At 39.0% G+C, this 19,753-nt stretch overlaps 1 protein-coding gene across 3 annotated transcripts; it reads right to left on the bottom strand.

The window, feature by feature from the left end:
* Window positions 1-920: 920 nt before the first annotated feature.
* On the bottom strand, window positions 921-17,624 carry LOC133874951 (E3 ubiquitin-protein ligase UPL1). 3 transcript variants are annotated; one of them, XR_009901412.1, is made up of 16 exons: window positions 17,305-17,623; window positions 15,918-16,013; window positions 15,632-15,838; window positions 7,397-15,400; window positions 6,979-7,296; window positions 6,231-6,432; window positions 5,840-6,129; window positions 5,367-5,656; window positions 3,968-5,099; window positions 3,701-3,847; window positions 3,476-3,556; window positions 3,058-3,283; window positions 2,826-2,965; window positions 2,138-2,244; window positions 1,854-2,025; window positions 921-1,341 (listed from the first exon to the last, which is right to left on the bottom strand). XR_009901412.1 is itself a non-coding variant. In XM_062312897.1 (15 exons), exons 1-15 carry the CDS (start codon window positions 17,335-17,337, stop codon window positions 1,923-1,925), a joined length of 11,376 nt encoding a protein of 3,791 aa, XP_062168881.1. In that variant the 5' UTR covers window positions 17,338-17,624; the 3' UTR covers window positions 1,852-1,922. The 3 variants fall into 3 exon arrangements, 1 of the variants encoding a protein (XP_062168881.1); XR_009901413.1 differs by having other exon boundaries at window positions 7,397-15,397; XM_062312897.1 differs by lacking the exon at window positions 921-1,341 and having other exon boundaries at window positions 1,852-2,025; window positions 17,305-17,624.
* Between the last annotated feature and the right edge of the window lie 2,129 nt (window positions 17,625-19,753).

Genomic DNA, 19,753 nt, shown 5'->3' with positions numbered 1-19,753 from the left:
ATTTGAGTATTGTCGATGATTTTAGCAAATACACATGGTTATATCCTCTTGAATCAAAGTCTGCTGTTTGTCCTACTTTCCTTCGTTTCAAACAACTTATTTGAAACCTATTTTGGTACTAAAATTATCTCTGTCCAAAGTGACAATGGTGGTGAATTCAAACCCCTTCAAACTTCTCTAAATTCTATGGGAGTTTCCTACATTCTCTAAATTGATCAACTAGGACTGGACCAAACAGCCGTGTACTCTAGAGACTAAAGTAATATAAATTAAACATTTTACTCTTCTGATAAGATAGAAAAGATCTAACTCTATATCTTTAGAATCACAAACTAACTCTACATCTTCAGAAGAGTCATCGGTTAAAGAGTTGTTTGTTCCAACAAGGTAGCTCAACCACCCACCCTAGTGACACTCACAGTGCCCTTTTTTTCTTTTTCTTTTTCTCTCTCTCTCTCTGTGTAGTGTGCTCGAGATATGAGCAGTTTATTTTATGAAAAAAAAAAAAAAAGTTCAGAGAAGAGCTATTGAACCCGACGCAGCACCCCTAAGCATTGCACCAAATCCCAATCCAGTAAGATAATGAAGGACATCAATGTGGCAATTTGATAAAAATCAGCCAATTCAAAATCATTTGAGGTCCACCGGCAGTAGGTACGAGGTGGGCCATGTGCTACAAATCGTCTTAACACTGCTAACATGTTTTTAAAAACGAGAAAAATACATGGCCCAACAATGAATATACAACCAGTGGTAAAAAGTACAACGGCTTTCATAATTCATTGATGAAAAGAAAAAAAGTTTCAAAAGATTTACAACGCAAAGTCCTCCGAAGTAACATGTCCCCATAATCTTTAGATGGATTTAAACTGCTACAAGTTGAGAAAATTTAATTAACACTATTTCAAGTAAAGCAAAAGGAAGAGAAGAGAGAACCTGTCTACAATTTACGTCATTAAATATACATAATACATACCCTGCTATGTGGTTACAGAAACTAATTTATAAGGCTCTATAAAGGATAAAGCTCGAGGCTAAATACTCTATCAACAAAAAACCTACTATGAACAATGAAAATATATGTCCATCAACATTTTGTACACTTCCCCACTAGGCAAGAATCCAAAGAATTAACATTTTCTAGCCAATTCTTGCTGAGCAGCCCACCATTCCGCAAAAGCATAATTATCATCTGTTGAATTGATAATAATAAAAATAATAATAACTGATTGCCAGCCTCAATGAGAGAAAGAGAGAGGAAAAAAAAAAAAAAGCTTTCAAGAAAGCTCCTGGCCTTCCATCTCCTGAATTTTATTGTCCACCTGGGGCAGTCTCTTTTACCTGCACCACAAAAGGAAATGGCAATAAGAGCAATGGTGTAGTAATCAAAACCATCAACACACGCTTTACAGATCAAGAACACACCATTTCAAGATTTCACTTAGATATGGAGAGGATCCTATTCTGGACACACCAGGCATGCACAGCCGGATTTATGTATACTCAGCATTTTGCTCCACTTGGTTGTTAAACAGAAAGATGGAAAGAAAATTTATAAACTGTCTTTGCTAGATTAGCTTTCTTCCCAGGCAATCTTAATACCTAACCCTTCCTTCCACTCATTGTTTTCTAGATTCAATCAAGCACAAAAATATATTAAAATAAAATTTTATTGCGCTGACATATTCTCTAGGACCTCAATGTCCAATACCAGAAAATGCTAGCGATTCTGTAGAGAACTCGCCTTGCTTGTTACACCAAAAAACTCGAATAAATAATATAGTAGCAGTAGAAGTAGATGATGAATAAGAAATTTTAAAGGATGGAATAATGGAAAAGGATGTCTAACTGACATGTACATGGCAATTTTAAAGGCAGATTGCTGGCACTGCGGGGGCCACAATATCACGTTAAACTTAGGGTCAACCAAAGCCAAACCCTTCATTGGCTTCATGGATAGCAAGCAGCAGGCGTTCTTGAAGCTGTTCCTTTGAGGTATACTCGGGAAGGTCAAGCTGATTAAAGCTGCAGAACGAAGGAGGGAAAAGTGAATTAGTTAGTTTAAGCCCTAAAAAGCAGACACTTTGATTCCATATGGCTACAAAAGATAAAGGCTGTAATATATCTTTACACAGACCATGTATGAGCCGAGGGCAGCCGGTCAGGAGCTCCATATGCCTTGTGAATCTGAAACCTTTGAGGACCAGAAATACCTTGCAAAGCCTTGAAACCCTCCAAAGGAACCTGAATTATCATAAATATGTAGTGGCCTAAAATCAAACATACAATTCATAATTACTACAACCAAAACAAAAACCCTAAACCAGCTTTACAAACCCTTGCTCCAACTACTTGGTTTGGCTAACCAATGCTGAGAATCAAAATTCACAGCACTTAAAAGGATTGCATTTCAGATGAGGAAACAACCGGAAGTCAATGCATTACCCAAACAAGATAAAAATCTAGTAAATTGAAATAATAAAAGTTCTGCCCTTGCCATTCAAAGACAAATTCTTGGAACTGAACCCACACTGTCAAGTCAGATTTCACGGGAAAGAAAGATTGACAATTAAAAAAAATAAAAACAGAGCAAAACAAAAGATTGGTCGAGGGGACAGCAAAAGAACATATGCTAAAGCATAACATCACATCTTAATCAATGACGTCTAGCATTATTGCAAAGGAGTATTTTAGAAATATTAAAAGTGAAAGGAAACCCGGGGGGAGGGTGAAAATAAGAGTCACATTAGTGCAAAACATATGAGTCCACTTATATTATGTTGTGCATCAAACTACCACCATTTCATGTATGTGCAATAAGTTACCTTCGAAGTTCCAGTGACAAATTGCAGTAGTCTTGCCATATCTTCCTTGCTGAAAGCCGTAACAACCTCCCAAAACCATTGAATAACACTAGATGCTGCTGTATAGCCAGTATACTCTGCGTTGGCCTTCAAATCCTCCACTGCAAAAGCAATGACACCAATCAGATACTTCTAAGTAAAAGCAAAAGAACACCACAAATATTCAATGACCGCATAGGAAAGCCAAACTTACAATCAATTTCTGGAAGTCCACTTATAAGTAGCTCAAGCTCTTTATCATTGAAAATAGAGATAAGTTCTCGTGGTACCAATTCAGTGAAGCCTTCTAAAAAGGAATTAATTTGAGGACGGATAGCATTTGTCAAGATGTGTCCAGCAACAAGGTCAACATACTCATGCTTTGTTTCTTCTGTAACCCTTATATTTCTTCCCCCGGGTTTAAGCTCATAATCAGTAACCTTTTCAAGAAAAAAAAAACCACAATAAACAAAGATCTTACTTCAGACAACTTGATGTAATCTTTGAAAAATTACTCAGTCTTAAGAAGATCAGATTGAAAGTTCTGAAGATTTTACAAAAGCAAAGCAGCTTGAAGAGTAACCAAATTCTATACAATTTAAGAAACAGATCATAACTTGTAATTTACATACCTCGTTTTTTCCGTAAAGGATATGCTTTTCCTCATCCGCATCCATGCTAAATGTCAGGTCAGGAATGTCATTCACATCATTCTGAAAAAGGTCAGATATAGAAAATGAGACAAAAAGTGATATTCCAAACAGAACAGCCATAGCAAAATGTCAGTAGAACCACAAGGGTAAAAAAATAAAATAAAATAAAAAGACACCGGATTGTTAGTATATGAACCTACTGACCTCCAACATCCACTTTAAATTCTTGTAGTAATCAGGATCAACAGCCTCTATATCATGGTAAGTCACCTTGGCACCAAGTATGTGCTTGTAGAATGATCGAGTAAAATAGACATCCAGAAGCTGCCCATCAAACAATGCCTTTGCAACCTGCACAACAATTCAGAGAAAAATGTAAAAAAACCTTTGGACTACAGTTGCAAAAACCATCTATGATAACAATATATATATATATATAACCAATATCAGAACTGGTCCCAAAGAAATTACCACTCGGCCCACGAACTTGAAGTAGGAAAGATGTTCTGTCTGGTAAACAGAATTGGGGTTTGGCTGGAACGTTGCATTGTTTCCCACAGTAGTGAAAAGTAATGCCCCCTTGTCAAATATAACCCTTGACAGTAATTGATACCATTCTCTTGTCAGACCTCCAGCATCAATACCCTCTTCACCTTGAAATTGCACATTCAATCGTCCCTTTAGATCCAGAGTGGGACGCATCCGCAACTGATTGTATGAGTCCTCCAAAACGTAAGCCCTCCGCACACTTATCCGCAATGGGCCAGAGAGATGCTGCTCATGCTGCTGCCTAATTCTTGAACGGAAATATGCTCGCTTATTGTCAAAATCAATCAGCCTTGGTGCCTTCAGCAGCATTGAAAGTGATTTCTCCAATAAACCTGGATTCTGTCTAATAAAAGCATTCAAAAGCCGTCGGTGCTTCTCAGCAAACCTTGTAAATGTGATGGCACCATCAAGCTTCTTCTGAGAATCCACACTGCACTTTGTGATTAAAGAGGCTGAACTCCCAGAAGATTCATTGACTTCTCTTGCAGTTATATTGGCATGATCTTGCTGCATAATAGACTGGTTTGCTTGTAGCTTTTCACTCAAAACAAAGAAAGCCTCAATGAAGGGCAAGAGTCTCTGGGTCCCAGGAGGAAGAGGAGATGAAGAAGAGGTCCCCTGGATATGCTCCCCAACATTTACATTTGGCATGGTATGAGAGGAGCTTTGACCCAGCTGTGTCTCAGTCACACTTATACAGTCGCTCAATTCTTGCCACAATGGCTCAAGTGCGACATGCAGCTTTTTCATAGTAGCTTGCTCCTCCTGCTCCTGCTCCCCATCACTCTCAAGTCCTGTACTCTCATTTATGCTAGGTGAAGTGAGTGTACTAAGTGCTTGTAGTACACGTAGGATTGCTGCACCAGCCATGGAACCAGCACTTAAACCTAGCATGTGTGTTTTCCGCAGAGTGACAAGCTCATCGACAGCCGAACTGCTCAATCCACGGGATAATTCAGAGAGCTCTGAAGTAAATAACATACGATGGGGTGCAACAACTGAGGCCAACTTCTTCAGCACCTCACCGGAAAGCATATAAACTTTATCTGAAAGCCTAAGTAAGTTAATAGAACAGGTTAGTCACTCATTTATCTGAGTTAAGACAAAAAGAAGGGGGGAAAAAGGAGAGGGAGAATGCTGTAGCAGAGAAAAATTAAAAAGGAGAGTACTGAAGACAGGAAGCGGATACATAGATGAAGTGAAATGCAAGTATCCTAATGGTTAGCAGGACATTAAAGAGAGTTATACAGGCTACAAAATAATAAATAGTAAAGAGAATATCTAAACCATCCAGACATAAGGTTCAGAGAATTAAAAGTACCCCTCACGACCAAGAATGCAGCACAGATTGCGAAGTTCTGATTGGGGCAATCGTAAAAAGATATTATATGTATCAATGCTCCTCTTTCCATCTGAAGTGGATGACTCAGCACTGGCATGTTTATCCTCTTGCTTAGACTCTGGTTCCGTTGAAGGAGTATCTTTTTGGACGTCACCAGAAGCTTCATTGACTGGCAAATCCTGAGAATTCGCTGTTGCTGGTTCAGATTGAGGCTGGTACTCTAAATTTGATGCAGCAGTATAAACAACTACTTGAAGTAGACTCATGACCTGCAGCATTTAGAAAAAAAATAGCGAAAAAAAATATAAAAATTAAAACAAGATGGACTCCAGGTTATTACATTTAATTATAACAAGATTATGGAACAAGCTAATATAATAATATATAATTAGAAATAGAGAGATTGTGGCCTAAGCTATTTTGAAATCACTTGACCAAGACATCAGATCTACCTGCTCAAGGTGAGCAGTGCTGCGCAGAAAAAGCGGTCGATTCAAAAGCTTCAGGAACAGTATCAACGGAACATCCACATCCAGAGAGTTCCCCAAAGGTTTTGATGCAAATCCTCCTTCCACAATTTTCTCCTTGCCTTTATCCTTCTTGCTTTCCATACATATAGGACTTAGAGGCTCTGGAACAAGTAAGGGATCAAAGTAGAATAACATATTGGCAACAGCAGAATGATTAGTAGCCAAATATGTCAAAATCTCAAAAGCTCGACGCAAGACCAGTGGAGGAAGACCTGTTAAGGGACAAAATTTGAGATAGCATTAACAATAAAAAATTAATACATAAACAAAAAATTAAGCAGATGGTTCTGGTAACATCAGATGAAACTCTTACCATCCAACAACTGGGATCGACCATAAACAACATTTGATTGACAACCATAAAGCCTCTGGGAGTTAATTGTTGCCAATCCACCGACTGAACCTTCAGCCTCAGGCTTCATCATATCAAGCAAAAGACGCACTAGAATTGCCCTTGTAACACTATGTGCACATAGGTTTAACAAGAGTCTCTGCAAGAGGCCTTTGCCAAGGGGCTAACCACATAAAGAAAACAATTAGACAGATATCATAATATAGTGCGCCCACACACACACATCTCATTGCCAAGTAACTTGCAGTACCATCTTTAGTCAGGCTCACTTTTTTACAGAATTTTGAAAAATAATGAAATTTCCCATCAAAATCAAGAATATAGGCATTCTGGATTCTAGAACAATTTTGACCTCTTTCCTCACATAATTTTTCTTTAGGATTTGTCCACGACAAGAGTTGATACATAAAGTCCAAATCATCAGTTCAGAGTCCAACCTAATACTAACTGAATTAATAATTCCTTTACCAGATCAATGTAAGTTTTTTTCCGTTAATTGAACCAACCTTCAACATAGATTCTGTTGATTTCTTTATTGTAGAGCTAATATTTATTTTCAACTATCATACATTTTACATCTTTTATTTGAAAAAAAAAAAAAAAAAAAAAAAACCACTTTTGCAGGAAAATCTGGTAAAGAAAACGCAAATATCTCCAACTAAATTCGTTTATTTAGCCAAATGACCAATAGAATAGAACGTGGCATTACCTGAGCTAACCGCAGGAGCCGAACCAAAGCTTTCAACGCATTTGCGTCCAAAAGTGGCTCACCTTCAATTTCCTTCACCTTCAAGCTATCTGCAATGGTAGAACCTGTCCTCCGGCCTATTGTAACTCCAACACCCCTGTCCATTACCGTCTGTCTGTCAAAACCAAACCCATTCCTCCGATTATTCAACCTGTGGCTGCCTGCAAAAAGGCTGCGAGCCTGATAATGACTCATTGCTCGGTCCCTTAGCATTTGTGCTTCAGCTAGTAATGGAGAGGGCAATGCAGACAGAACTGCTTCTGATGAAGTCAGAAGTACCTGAAACAAGCAAAAGCCGAGGATGTAAGAACTGAATAAAAAAGACAAACAGTTATCTCAACTCGATACTTGTATGAAAAGGAAAGTTAAAGACGCAAACCTCTTCACGCAAATCAGCAGGAAAAGTAGCAATGATTGAAGCATTATCCATGTCAACTGGTTGTCCTTCAGCCTGCTGCGCAACCCTCTGAGCTCTTTGTTGGGCCAAAACTTCTGCTTGAATATCTGGAGGAAGAGCAGCTAAAAACTCCGGATCAATATCTTCAGCTGAAGGTGGTGCATAAGTCGGAGCTTGAACAGACTGAGCTTGCTGGGAAGCTAGTACTTCTGCCCGAAGATCTTCAGGTAGTGCTTCCAAGAAGGTGGGATCAATAGCATTAGCACCAGACACCTCATTATTCATACTAGTTTGCTCAGCCTGATCAGCGTCCAGAGTAACCAGTGTGTTTTGCCTTGATGATGGCTCGTCTGTACCATATTCAGAGGCAGGCACAGGTTGCTCAGATTGATTTCCTTCAGCATCAGTACTATTCATATCAACATCAACACTTGCACGAACAGAAGCTGCATGAAAATCATCTAGATTAGGTGTCTGCAAACCAGAAATTGCCAGACCTAGATTACTGGCCTGGTCATCTGTTCCTGAAGATCCACCACTACCAGTGGCCTGAACTGGCACATCATGGAGACTTGCATGTGCTTCAGAACCCCCATCACATTGTAGATCAGCTTGAAAGTCTGAAGATGAGTTGACAAACCCTGGCATTGTCCCTACCAGCTCATCAGCAGTGTCATTTCCTTCACCAATTTCCATGCTATCATTCCCATTTGGTGTAGTGTTCAGTGAAAATGGTTGGATTGTCATAGGTTCATGTGCCTGTAAACATTCGCCTGGATGTTCAAGAATGGATTCTGGAGTAACTTGTTCTCCACAGGTTACACTATCAACCATTGTGTTAACTTCTTGATGGGTGGTTTCATCACCATTCTCTTGATGTTGCCCTTCACTTTGTTGACTGTGGGTGTTAGCACCCTCTGCCGCTACTGGACTATCATTGGATTGAAGGGCATCTGGTTGTTTCTCCTGCACTCCTGAATTTTGGGACTGTCTTTCAGCAGGACTGTTTGCAGGGGCAATACTGCGCAATTGAGAAATGAACTGTTCCTCTACTGCCTGTGCAATAGCAGCAGCTTGAGCAACAGCTTGTGGTTGACCATCATCAGTCCACCGACCATCACCAGGCCCTCTTCGTCCAGGTAACTGCAAGGAGTCCATACCTACAGAATAATCAGTCAAAGGTGGGGGTGCTGCCCCAACCAAACGGTCACCAAAGAGACTCCTTAGGACATGATCATATGGAGGAACAGGAGCATCAAACATGTAGAAATGAGCTGCATCAGAACTCCCAGATGACAAAAAAGCTTCCACATCTCTGGAATTCCCACCTGATGACCTCATTGAGGCCAGATCCCCTGACTGGGATGGTCTTAAAAGGAGAGGATGTTGAAAACCATTTACTTCCGCAACAGATCGCTCAAAGGAAGACCTACCTGTCTGACGACGGCGTTCAAAACCTAAGGGCCTACGAAGACCAAAAAGGTCATCCACATTAACTCCTTCAAAAGGTTCAGCTGCAACATCAATTAAACCACCTGCAGTCCCAGGTTGCCCAAGTACCTGCAAATGATCTAACCCATCAAGGGCTTCCCTCCATCTTACCTCTATGACACGATTTTCATGAAAATCATCATCCTCTTCATCAATCATCTCATCATTATAGTCATCTCCCAAGCCCGTATCATCATGGTCTTCCACATCTGTATCAGCAAGAGACATCATGCCACCACCATCTTCCGCTATATCCTCATCCTCATCCTCCCCCTCATCATCATCCTCATCATCCTCGCCGTCATCACCCATGTCATCATCTTCATCACCCATATCATCATCTCCCCTATTCTCAACACGGAAATTCATCTCAATTTGGTCAGTGTTGTGCAAAACACCACCCTCTTCCATCTCCTCGCGCATGAAATCCATCCCAAGCGCCACAGGTGGGTTGGTAGCCATTGTCCCCTCCACTTCAATTCTCATATCTTGCTCCACAGATTCATTAGGATTTGCATTATGATTATCTTCACTTTGAGAATTTCCATGATCCTGTTGTTCATTCCCCTCTGCATCTCTGAGTTCCTCCTGTTCGTTTGTAGTCTGATTATGCTCCATGGTCTGAACAGCCAATGGTGCAGTTAACTGATCATCGGGTCTTCCACTTAACCCCATGGATTTTTTCTTGTTCATCCCATCAGATTTAAAAATTTGCTCACTAGCATTGGCAGCCCTTGTTAAACTTTCCAAAGACTTAAGTATAAGATTCACAATTTTAGGAGCATCAGGATGGTCCAAATCAATCACTTGAAGAATGCTAGTTAGGCACCGAACCATTCCTCCATCTATCATGATTTTTGCTATGTCTGGTGAGCACCCTGAACCACCAGGTAAGTTGCTGGAGGATGAATTTTTCAACAAAATAGAATATGCCAATTCAACAAAAGCAAAAACCTTCTTATCTGGCAACAAAATGCTCGTAGTAGAATTGCTCTCTAAGTTTGAAAATGAGAATAAGGCTTTCACAAGTTCATTAATTACTCGTCTACGGCCTTCACCAGAACGACCACACAGAACAACGAGGAACCAGGAAGCCTTTTCAGACAACTTGCCTCTCCATTCATCAGGTCCTGCAGATTTATCAATAGAGAGTGGAAGTAACCGATGTAAAACATGATGAAGTATTCCACCACCATTTCCAGGACTATCTGATGGATTAGATCCCCGGAGTTGACACATTTCTAGATCCCGTTTAAGTATAACCCCAACTGCATGTACATACATCAGAAGAACATCACTTAACAACTTGAGGACAAAAGTTACCTTAGCAAGTCCTGCAGATCTTTCAGATTCAGACTCTAATTTCATCGTCTCATCAACCTTTGATTTACCCTTTACCTTCGTAGCGGGTTCATCAACCTCCATAGAAGATAAATTATTCACACCAACTTCTAGGCTTTTTGGTGAAGGGTATTTCAAGACTATATCAAGAAGTTGATCAATTACTTGAGTGAGATTGGCAGGGATCTTTTTGTGGCCTTTGGAGCATTTACCTGATCCATCATGAATCTTATTTTCAGAAATCCGGACACATTCATTGGAAGATAATCCAGTTTCAACACCAGATGCCTTTGATTTGTCTTTTTCCTTCTCTTTTTCCTTGGCTAACACAATAAAGGACCTACCTCCAGATGTCTCCAACTGGCAAACAGCACCAGCAGCTTTCATGAAAACCACAGAATCCCTAGAGATAACAGGTGCCATTGATGTCAAAAAAGATCGTGCAGAAACACGCCCAGCATGGCTATTTCCACTCAAAGTTTGTCGTATCTCCAACTCCATAGCTGTTTGCAGTGTCTGAGGATCTTCAAGGAGATGCCGGACAATAGCAGATGCAACAGTGTCATATCCAGGGAAAAAACAACTTCTTGGAAGACTAAAAAGAGCAGCCAAACCTCCATTTTCAAGGAACTGCAAAGCTAGTGAATGTGTTTTCGTCAAGCGAGCACATAATTGCAGAAGAGCCTGCATTATCACTGCTGGCACATGCTGTTTTATCAAGTCACAAGCCACTAGTAGCACCTTATGACTCTCTTCAACAGTCAAATAGCCAGTCGATTTCCCCAATAATTTTTCAAATGGTGCACCAGATTCTTTCTCATGGACATCTGAAACTGGTTTTCTTTCATGAACTGATGCAGGATCTGAAAAGGAAGCATGATCTCCTGACGAATCCAGCTGAGACCCTGCTGGAGTTCCTTCCAGACTCTCAGAAAAATTTTTGGGTCTGGACTGCAACATGTTATCCAAGATAAGCAGTAAAGCACTAATGCACCTTGGGACCAGAAGCTCATTCCCTGACTCATTTCTAGCCTTAAAGTGGGTCAAAATATCTATTGCAGTAGATACAATACCATTCTCTGCAGCAATTTCCCGTGTACTTCCATCCTCAAAAAGAAGCAATGCTATAATATGTGATAGCATACTTAATGCACTCGTATCCTTAGAAAAATCCAAAGGGCAAAGCTTTAGCTGCTGAATAAGATAAGATGCCACTCTTGGACGGTCTTCTCCTTTGTTCCGATTGCAAAGTGTAACAAACAAATCTGTCAACGGGAATGCCATTGTGTCACTGCTCTGAAAAATTTTCACTGACGAAGCAAGAATATCATCCACAGGGGGTGCCTTCATATGCCCATCTTCTGTCAGGACATCCATCGACTTGTCAACAGTATCAACTTTAGATGTTTCTGACGAACTCCCCAGCGACAGAGCAAGTGCCCGAGCTAGTTCATCATCCTCCTGTACAGGATCCTCAGCATGACTACACAACCATTCCATGGCCATCTCAACGCTATTTGTTTCCACTCGCCTCAGTGCTTCCTCTGCTCTTGCCCTTGTAAAGCCCATCTCAACAATGGTGCCAATAGTAGTTTCATCAGGAGGTGGGGGCATAAATCTCTGGTTTGCAGTCCCCGCAACGCCACTTCGATTTCGTTTCACATCTCCAACACCAGAGTACACATGTGTAACAAGTGAAAGAATGGAAGCAACGAAACCCAGACTACAATTGGGAAACATGGGGTGGTTCCAAACAGGAAGTATCACATCAAGAACCTGAGATTGCAGCATACGAACAAAGACTTCTGGGTCCCTTGGAACAGGAAATAGCCCAATTGAAAGACCAACTGCAACCGACTGCACTAGAAGCTGCACTTGGGATGCAGAGCTCGGAGATAGAAGTAAAGAAGAATTAACAAAATACTCGAGCACACGGCAATAACTCTGCAATGTATCAAGCAGCCATGTACTGTGAGACAATTTACTTCCTTCACCTGCCTTTTCTTGATCAATGCCTGATGTTGGGATAGAGTATGGCAGTGTCCACAGCAACTGACTTGTTGCTTCAAATGTCGTCAGTAGCTCCTTAAAGGTACCATGAACATAAAAATTATTAACCATTGCAGTATAACAAGTACGTCGCCTGCTGTCAAATGTTATGGATGCCATGTCATCCACTACCTTTCCAAGATATCGACATTTTACTGACAATGACATGTCAAGCCCCACAGAAGTAGAATACCCAGAGAAACTAAGAGCCTCAAGAAATACCTTTGCCAGGCCAGTTCCAAGGGTCTTCGAAGCTGAACTCAACGACCCTGAGTCAACTCTACGACGATTTGGCGATGTGAATCCCTTGACAAGAGCTGTGAAGAAAGAGCGGAACATTGAAGCAAGCTTGTTAAGAATTTCCAAAACAAGAACATCAGGACTTTTCTTTTTCAAATCCTGGGAAGATGTCTCTGGTACATTGGACAGAACTTCAGAGTCAATGTTCAAAGCCTCCACGTGCCTGCCTGTCCTTCCCCTTAGGCGTGTCAACCCATGTCGACTACGACGGTGCAAACCTTCTCCAGAACGAACTACTGACAGAAACTCCCGGTCTCCAGCCCACAAGGACTGAGAACCATTCCTGACAGAAACAGGGTTCATGTATCTCACCATTGGAGTATTTGCATCATCATCACTCTCTCTTCCAACAGCATTTGATGGAGCTGCCTCTGAACTCTCAGGTTCTTGATCAGCATTCCTCTTCTCATCCACTTTGGAATCGTTACACAAAGAAATTTGCCAGATTATTTCCCTGTATGTGCACCCAAGATCCTTCAACACATCAGCATCTGCATTGCCAAGCTCTGAGACCACACTAGTAGTCCCCTTCAATAAAAAATTAGAAAGAGACAGAATGCCTTCAAGACTGGAAAGATTTCTCAAAACCTTTGTTTGCAGTGCAGATTCAACCACAGCAAGCTGAGTCCCTCCAACTGAAACTAAGAGTTCATTTGTTGATTTCAGATGTTCTCTCAGAAATGAACAAACTGCCCGAGCAAGAGAAGCAGAATGCTGTGGTGAGAAGTTCTTAAAGGCGACGGAGATACTCTGACCAACTGAGACTGAAAGAGGCATTAAAGGCAAAGTGAACAACTGCAGAACAGCTTCAATCCCCTTTTTCTCTACAAATATACGACACGTATCAGCATTCTGAAGAATTGTTTCAAGAAGACGAGCAGCATTGCTCACACAGTCAGTGAGGAATGACTCAATATTAACTGTTGAGGAATCAGCAGATTGCTCAGAGGTCTGCTCTGAATTTTCCATCTTGGATGCTTCCCTATCATCTGAAAGAATCAAGTTCCTCTCTTCACCATCAGTTTCCATGGGAACGGGGGTAGAGGAGCACAAAGGATCAGTGGACAAGCAAGAAGAATCGATACCAGATCCCATTCTCAAAATGGCATTTAAGATCTCGATCAACATATCCACTCCAAGCCCACGCAATGAGGAAGCGTGGCGCATTAGTTCATCCAGTCCACTAGACAAGGATACTGGGGTATCACTAGTAAGTGCACGCAAATAAGTTCTTGAAGTAAATATTTTCACAAAGCACCTCAGAGCATTGCGGTCTCTAACGGCCTGAAGACCATTGTTGTTTAGGCACAAAGCATCCAAACACTGAGGTATGCATGATATGGCTTCAGAAGAGCAGAGAACACCATCCATTATAGCATCCAAGAAGGCAGAAGGAAGACCTGCTGCGTCTAAGACAGGAAAACAAGTGGGATCTTTGTGAATCAAATCACTCATGACAGTAGCTGCAAGTGAAAACACCCCACCACCAAAATCTTTTGCCCTCCTAAAAATTACGCATAAGCAATACGGTAAACTCTCCTCGGTGCCATAAACACGTGCAGTATTTCCGGGGGCATAAGTTCCAAGGGATATAGCACGCAGTAGAGCTTTCATCAGCAATCGCCGGTGATACGAAACTAATGCTTCAGAATATAGAGGCTGCATGTCATCTAGCTCACTTGAGGCGCCTGCAATTACTTCCTTACTCCTCCCACTACAATCAGAACTTTCACCTTGTTGCTTTGAACCATTTTCTATATGTGACACTTCCACCTTCAGACGAGAAACGGTATCATCCAAACCGCCCAAGTCTCTGAACAAGGCAGCGGCTGGATTACTGTAATCCATAAAAGCTTCTAGAATATGCACAGCTGTGCTTACCAAATGCAAGTGTTGTGGATTTGTATCTTTAAGGAGAGGTAGGAGAGTAGGAATAAATCCTGCCTCGCGCATGGCTGAGCAACCTGAAGATGACGAAACCAAAACAGTGACAAGAGATAAAAGCGCCTCAGCAAAAACTACAGACCACTTTGAAGCATCACTGATTACAGAATCAATGGCCTTCTGCATGAGGCTGGATAGGATGCCACGGTGACCACCAGATGTGACAGCAGTCAAGACAGAAGGCTGGCGAGACCTATCTTGACAAAGAGCAACCAAAGAAAGCAGACACAAAATCCGAATTTTCTCAGGAACTGCATCTTCATAGCTTAACAACGACACTAACTCATTGACAAACTCGGGCTCAGTATTAAAGAAAGAAACTAGGTCATCTGCATCACCACTTGCTTGCACAAGAACTATGAAGGCATACAATCGAATGCAGGTATACTGCTGCCGAGAAGCTATAGAGCCAAAAGCCCTTGCAAACCGCAATCTTGTCAATAGAGAAAATCTTAAACTGGTAGGTACTTTGTATTCTGCAACTAAATTGCTTAAAAGCTCTAGATCAGTCTCTACGCGAGTATTGATGTCAGGCAAATGAATGATCTGTAAGCCTTGGGTTGAAAGTTCTGTGGCAGGGAGTTCACTGGACAACTCACTGGACGCGTAGAATTCAAAGTGAAGCGTGCAACCCAACTCATAAGCAATTGGGTCACAACCGTCATGCACAGCAGTTGCAATTAATCCAAGCCCCTCTTCCTTCCCCCCCCAACCTTGTGCAAGAGTAAATAACTTTGAATTCAGAGAAGCATCTCTGATGGAGTACTTGCCAATCGTTTTTTTCAAAAAAGCAGCCAAAGTCTGCAGGCAAGCTTCAATAACATCCGGATCGGTTGAAGCAAGCAGTAAAGAAAGATGCTGCTGCAATTTCATACAAACCAAAAGTGTAAAATTTATGGGAAGGTAAAAGAACAAAGCTTCAAGTGATGAAAACTCTGAAAATTCCTAAACAACATAATCAAAGCAGTTATTGCCAAGCAACGAATATAAGCAAAACACACTAATACAAATGAATTGACAATTGTACCACCTAGTATTAATCCAAGAAATAAAAATTACAAGTATATTTCTGAAAGAGGAAAATAAACATACCTCGTAAGAACTATAGAAGTGCTTATTTGTGCAATTCTCCAATATTATTCTTATAACACGGAGAATTTGAATAATGGCTTCTCTTGGGAAGGGAGGATCAGAATCCAGAAAATTATCCTCAACCTGCAAATCCTTCCTCCCTTTGATGTGCTTCTCAAAAAATGAATCAAAATGATTAAAAAGATCCACCCAATGATGGAAATCTCCCTGCACGACCAAGATACACATAAATCAAACTGCAACACAGCAATCGCAACTTCATAACATGAAAGGTGAAAAAAGGAACCTTATCAAACTCCCAAACAAAGCCTTTGAGGGGTTCTTCTATATTCTCGAGTGGAACAGCAGTGACACTATCGATGAAGGATCTAATTTTTGGAGGCTGAGACAAATTATAGGGAAAAAGTATAGTTACTAAATTTGTAGGCATCACCACGGTACTGGATAACATATTTACATTGTAGCAAGATAAAACTCATAACAAATTTAAGATCAAGAACACTCATAACAAATTAAAGATAAAACTCATAACAAATTTAAGATCAAGAACACTCATAACAAATTAAAGATAAAACTCATAACAAATTAAAGATCAACTAATTAAAAAGGCAATTTTTGAATTATATACCCTGTGCCAACACTTGCCTACCACTAAAAATGGTTCCACAACGTCAAAGTCTAAAGTCACGAAGCTTTCACTGCCAGAGATCCTTAAAGGCTTTTTCAGTATTAAAACCTAAAGGCACAAAACTTTCATTGCCAGATCTTTTAAAAGGCTTTTCCACTATCAACTGAGAAGTAATGATTTATATTTAAAATTGAAACAAAAATGAAATCATGCACCTTGTTTATTCTGACATAAGAACATATTAAATGTCCTACGCAAAAATCAGGTTTTCTTGATTTCACCTTATCCTAACAACAATTTCTCCTCTTTTTTCTTTTGGCATGTCTGCTAGCAGTAGCAATCAAAATATTCAATTTTTTTTTGTTTTTCCAATTTTCCAGCAGTTTCTAAGCAACAAGAAAAGAGAACGGCTTCATTTCATAAATCATGGGGCCATTTAGTTCTTTCATTGAACAACAATCCAACCTTGGCAACGAGCAATAAATAATCAGCAAGTGTTCTAAAGATGAGAAGACTCGTTCAACTTAAGCAACTAATGATCCAAAAATCATGGTTCTAAACATTTATACCCTAATGGGTTAGTATGGAATTAAATATAACCAAATTTACTAAGCTCTTAGCATTTTTTTCCCATGTGAACGAAAACCCCAGGTGAAGCAATAGTTTTCAGTTCAATAAACTGAATATTTTCAAATTCACAGATATCAATAATCAACAAAAAGAAAATACACTATTTTCTTGACCTCTTCCCAGGAATTTCTCAAGCAACCAAACAGACCATGACAACCAAATGCACAGAAACAACCATAATAGCAGTAAAACAACAATCTTTAAGCCATCAAAATCACAATCAGATCATCACAAACATAAAAGAACGCTAGGGCAAAGAAATTATTTTGCATAAACCCCAATACCAACACACTAATTGTACTCCAACATTTCAGGAAAAGCGTATAAAAAAGCGAACAAGATTGTAAAAAACAAATTGTAATAGAAGCAAATATTTATGCAATAGAATATTTTTTTCATTGGTGAATATGCTGACCACTTCCAATGCTCTCCTCCTCTTCAACTTCATCTTGGAATCAAAAGCATTTCACGAACCGAAACCGCTTGGAGAAACCGATCAAATCCTCAAAAACTGAGAATCGATCGAAGAGTCAGAGACCTCGAAATCGAAGAGTAAAAAGTAAAAAAGTAGGGCTTTTGGTCACTATTCACAACGATCGGATCCTAGAAATATGATTCCAATTAACAATCATACGGACTTGGAACGAAAACAAAGAGGATTTCAAGGTTTTTGCGATCGGGTATTAGGGTTTTGATTGTGAGAGAGAGAGAGAGAGAGAGAGAGAGAGAGAGAGAGAGAGATTGGAGAAGAAATGCAACTGAGAAACCAAGTGTTCTATTTTTATATATATATATGTGGGTGAAGATGAAGAAGAGAGAAATTGCACACCAAAACTTCAGATATTCGGAAAGAGAGAGAGAGGGGAAATTAAATTTCTTTTTTAAAAAAAAGAAAAAAAATTGTAAATTCTTCTGTTCTATAATTACACTTAAAATTACCAGCTGGTGGGTTTTTTCTTTTTCTTTTTTTTTTTTTTTTTAAAGAAAATCCATAAAGGATAGGAAAAGGAAAAGCTTCTTAAATCTGGAATAGGTGTAATGGAGAGGATCATATATTTATTGGTTTGGATTAAATTTTACATATTTAATAATGTATATATAGTTACTTTATTTAAATTTATACGATTACATTATAGGCAAAGATTCTATTTATTTCACTTGAAATTAAAATAAGTAATTTCATGGTTATTATTCAATTTTGTTGAATCTAAACAGTGTATACGATACAATTTTAGTTAAAAATTTTAAATAACGTGACAACATATCTATCATGTGCAAGGGCGGAACCACTCTTAGCCTTAGAGAGTTTCAAAATTTAAAAAATGTCACAAAATTTTGAAAAATTATTATAAATTTTAGGTATTTTTATGAAATTGATCCCCTGAAATTAGTTTTGTCTCCTCTCTCCTAAAATTATAGTTCCACCCCTAACCATGTGGCATTGTTTATATTGTTAAAATAAAACAAAATAAAATTTAAGGGGTAATTACCTTTTCCCCCATAAACTACCAAAAAATGCGTGATGTTCCATGAACTACCAACTCGACCAAAATAGAGCATTCAACTACCAAAGACAACCATTTTCCTCTCTTCCGTCAGTTAGAGGGGTTAAAATAAACAGTCAATGGGTCATGTCCCGTTTTACATGGGGGCATGTTGGAAGATAGTGGTAGTTCATAGGGGGAAAAGATGAAGATTGTGGTAGTTTATGGGGGGGGAAAGAGGAAGATGGTGGTAATTTATGGGGGGAAAAGATGAAGAAAATGAGGGTAAAATGGCGTGTGACGATCACGTGACCCGTTGACCGTTTGTTTTAACCCATTTGACTGACGGAATGGGGGGAAATGGTTGTCTTTGGTAGTTGAATGCTCTATTTTGGTCGAGTTGGTAGTTCATAGGGGCATCGCGCATTTTTTGGTAGTCCATAGGGGAAAAAGGTAATTACCCAAAAATTTAAACTATAAAATGGCTTCTCTCAATTAAATGGAGAAAAATATATTCTATGCACAATTGGATGCAACAAAATAACATATAGAGCCTAAAAGTAAATATTTTCCATTTCACTTGATCTCTTCAATATTGAGATAAAATTAAATCCTATAATAAAGCTAATTTTTTGTGAATTCATATATATAATTTACTTAATTGTCTATATTAGATTTCATATATATAATAATATATATTATTATACCACGTCTTTTAAAATTTTAAATAATGTGACGCTATATATACCGACATGGCACGGTGGCAATATTACTTTCCTGTTTTTCTTTATTTTTTAATTTAAAAAAAAAACATAGTAGCAATATTAATTCGATGAATAATAGATTTATATTATTGATTTTTCAGTTTTAATGATATTCTCATAATTTGTAAGAAGAAGATTTGATGTTTAATTCATCTTAGATAATTTATCCTTCTGTGTCAGATTTTTTATTTTTTATTTTATTTTTATTTTTAAATAGCATTTTAAAAACTGAAATATCCATCAACGTGGCCTTTTCTTAGCGATGAAGTTTTAAAGGGCTTAAGGCCCACTGCACCTTTATTCCATGACTAATAACAAATAATAATAATAAAGAAAAAGGTTAATCAATGAATCTCAAGTCAAAGAGAAGGCCAATAATAATTTTTTTTATATATATATTTAAATATAATAATTTCAAATATATATTTTCACCCGATTATCTATTTTTTTTATACAATTTAAATAATATTTTCTTATTATTTCTTTATTTTTAACCCAGAAAAAATAAAAGAGAGAAACAATAGCTTTTGGTTAATCATTTTCCATGCAATATTCTAAAATGCATGAGCCACTTTAAGTGCTCAGAGAGCCTTCAAAGGACAGAATATATGCATGT

This window comes from Alnus glutinosa, chromosome 8 (genome assembly GCF_958979055.1).
Source record: "Alnus glutinosa chromosome 8, dhAlnGlut1.1, whole genome shotgun sequence".
Lineage (NCBI taxonomy): Eukaryota > Viridiplantae > Streptophyta > Magnoliopsida > Fagales > Betulaceae > Alnus > Alnus glutinosa.
Note: the sequence above shows the minus strand (reverse complement) of the source record. Positions and strands in the feature narration are given on the sequence as shown.